The sequence below is a fragment of the Macrobrachium rosenbergii genome, chromosome 39 (genome assembly GCF_040412425.1).
Source record: "Macrobrachium rosenbergii isolate ZJJX-2024 chromosome 39, ASM4041242v1, whole genome shotgun sequence".
NCBI lineage: Eukaryota > Metazoa > Arthropoda > Malacostraca > Decapoda > Palaemonidae > Macrobrachium > Macrobrachium rosenbergii.
Genome location: NC_089779.1, coordinates 19,225,320 through 19,228,470, shown reverse-complemented (window position 1 = coordinate 19,228,470; position 3,151 = coordinate 19,225,320). Strand labels below are relative to the sequence as shown.

The 3,151-nt window shown below is 44.2% G+C and overlaps 1 protein-coding gene across 1 annotated transcript; it reads left to right on the top strand.

The window, feature by feature from the left end:
* The first annotated feature begins 384 nt into the window (after positions 1-384).
* On the top strand, positions 385-1,194 carry LOC136825619 (golgin subfamily A member 6-like protein 7). Its single transcript, XM_067082207.1, has one exon. The coding sequence runs from the start codon at positions 385-387 to the stop codon at positions 1,192-1,194; it is 810 nt and encodes a 269-aa protein (XP_066938308.1).
* The last annotated feature ends 1,957 nt before the right edge of the window (positions 1,195-3,151 follow it).

Here is a 3,151-nt window from a genome sequence, read left to right as displayed (position 1 = left end):
CAGAACCAGCGGACAAAACAGAAGGATATTCGTCACCTGTTCCAGAGCCAGCGGACGTAGATGGAGAACAATCCTCACAGCAGCTTTCCTCAGAGAATCGGAAAGAATTCAATGATCGGCAGACTCTCACGACACAAAGTCTCATCACTGGCTTCGAGGAAGTTTATTTATTCTCTGATAAGATCATCGCAGAGTATTTATTTTCGGCAAAAGGAAGACCTCGAGGGAAAAATGAACGAGCTTGACAGAGCGAAAGACCTGTTAAGCGATGAGAGAAAAGCTCTTGATGTCGATAGAGCACTCGTCTACCAGGAGAAAGGTAAGCTCGAGATCGAGCGAAAACGGCTGCAGAACTTGATGGAGGCCTTTCGAACGAAGGTCATCATGGAGAACGAAAAACTGGACAAGGGCCGAGAAGACCTCAGAAAGGGGCGAGAGAAACTCCGTAAGTTTCTGCATGCCTTCTCTCTGGAGAAAGAGGCCTTCCGGAAAGAGAAGGAGGATTACTCTATGAAGAAAGAAGCACTGAAAAGGGAAAATGAGGCCCTCGTTGAGGCACAAGAGTATCTAGGGACGGATGCACAGGCCTTCGCTGAAGAGGACGCCTTCAGAACGGAATTCATTCAAGAGAGAGAAGAACTAAATAGGCAAAGAGTGGAGATCATCAAGGAGCGAGAAAATCTCGAGAAGGATGCACGGGCCCTCCTTCTGGATAAGGAGGCCTTCAGGAAAGAGAAGGAGGAGTTCTCTAAACAAACAGAAGAATTGAACAGACAAAGAAAAGACCTAATTCAAAACCAGCAGCTGCTCCTTCAGAGGGAACAGGGCATGATACTGGAAGGAGAGGCCCTCCAGAGAGAGGCAGAGGCCTTTGGTACGGAAATCCTCAAGATGAGAGAGGAACTAAAAAAAGATCAAGGTGACCTAATCGCGGTAAAAGAAAAGCTCATGAAGCGTGTCCGAGACCTTAATTTGGAGAGAGAAGCCTTCGAGAAAGAAAAGAAGGTCCTCAACGTCTCACTGAATGAGAGGACCAGAGAATTAGAAGTCATTAGACAGGGAGAAAAGCTCTTTAAGCATGCCATTGAGCAGTTCGAGTGTGAGAAGGATGTCTTCTGCAAAGAGAAAGAAGCCTTCGCTCGAGAGAAAGAGTTGTTTTATCGACAGGCTAGAAGAAGAAACTTTCGGAAGTGAAGAAAGTATACTTCAGCCAGACCACTGAGCTGAATAACAGTGGGAAAAGATGTTTCCCCATAGGGGTAAATGTGAAACAAGCAATGTGGGCAGCCCTTGGGGGACCAACTGTTGGCCAAGGGTGTTTCCCCATAGTGGTAAATGTGGTGGGCATTTGCCCCATTGGGGAAACACTTGAACTAATAGTTGAATCATCCTTGACTGCTTCTGAAGAAGCAATGTGGGCAGCCCTTGGGCGACCAACTGTTAGCCAAGGGTGTTTCCCCATAGGGGTAAATGTGGTGGGCATTTGCCCCATTGGAGAAACACTTGGGCTAATACATGAATCGCCCTTGACTGCTTCTGAAGAAGCAATGTGGGCAGCCCTTGGGCGACCAACTGTTATTTCATTTGTTTCCTATAGGGATAAATGTTTTTATTTATTTGCCCCATTGGGGAAACACTTGAGCTAATAGATGAATCACCCTTGACTGCTTCTGAAGAAGCAATGTGGGCAGCCCTTGGGGCTGTACCAACTGTTAGCTATGGGTAACAAATAAAAGTAAATGTGGTGGCATTTGCCCCATTGGAGAAACACTTGAGCTAATAGATGAATTTCCTTGACTGCTTCTGAAGAAGCAATGTGGGCAGCCCTTGGGCAACCAACTGTTAGCTATGGGTGTTTCCCCATAAGGGTAAATGTGGTGGGCATTTGCCCCATTGGGGAAACACTTTAGCTAATAGATGAATCACCCTTGACTGCTTCTGAAGAAGCAATTTATTTTTAGCCTTAAACCAACTGTTATTTATGTTTCCCCATAGGGGTAAATGTGGTGGGCATTTGCCCCATTTTTAAACACTTTATTTATTTGAATAGATGAATCACCCTTGACTGCTTCCTGAATTTTGGGCAGCCCTTTATTTTTCAACTGTTGGCCAAGGGTGTTTTCCCATATGGGTAAATGTGGTGGGCATTTGCCCCATTGGGGAAACACTTTAGCTAATAGATGAATCACCTTGACTGCTTCTTTAAGAAGCAATGGGCAGCCCTTGGGCGACCAACTGTTAAGTTAAAATGCATCCCATAGGGGTAAATGTATTTATTTGCCCCATTGGGGAAACACTTTAGCTATTAGATGAATCACCCTTGACTGCTTCTTTAAGAAGCAATTTTAGCCCTTTATGACCAACTGTTAGCCAAGGGTGCACCCATAGGGGTAAATGGTGGGCATTTTTCCCCATTGGGGAAACACTTTAGCTTTTCCTAGATGAATCACCCTTTGACTGCTTCTGAAGAAGCAATGGGGCAGCCCTTTTATTTTTACCAACTGTTAATTTTTACTGTTTTTGAGATAAGGGTAAATGTGGTGGCATTTCCATTGGAGAAACACTTGTACTAATAGATGAATTTCCTGACTGCTTCTGAAGAAGCAATATGTTATTTCCCCCTTACCAACTGTTGGTTTAAGGGAATGTTTCATAGGGGTAAAATGTGGTGGGCATTTGCCCCATTGGGGAAACACTTGAACTAATAGTTGAATCATCTTTGACTTTTCTGAAGAAGCAATGGGCAGCCCTTTTTCTATTTTTACTTCAAGCTAAGGGTGTTTCCCCATAGGGTAAATGTGGTTATTATTTGCCCCATTGGAGAAACACTTGGGCTAATACATGAATCGTTCTTTGACTGCTTCTGAAGAAGCAATTTAAGCCCTTTGGGCGACCAAACTGTTTTTTTGGGTGTTTCCCCATAGGGTAAACTGAGTTGACACGCATTTGCCCTGATTGGGGAAAACACTTGGGCCATTAGATGAATCACTTTTGACTGCTTCTTTCCTTTTAGAAGCAATTGGGCAGCCCTTGGGCGACCAACTGTTAGCTAATTTTTCAAAATTTTAAATGTGGTGGGCATTTGCCCATTGGAGAAACACTTGAGCTAATAGATGAATTTTTTGACTGCTTCTGAAGAAGCAATTGGGCA

Coding starts and splice junctions, on each gene's coding strand:
- LOC136825619 (XM_067082207.1), top strand. CDS start 385: ATGGAGAACGAAAAACTGGACAAGGGCCGAGAAGACCTCAGAAAGGGG.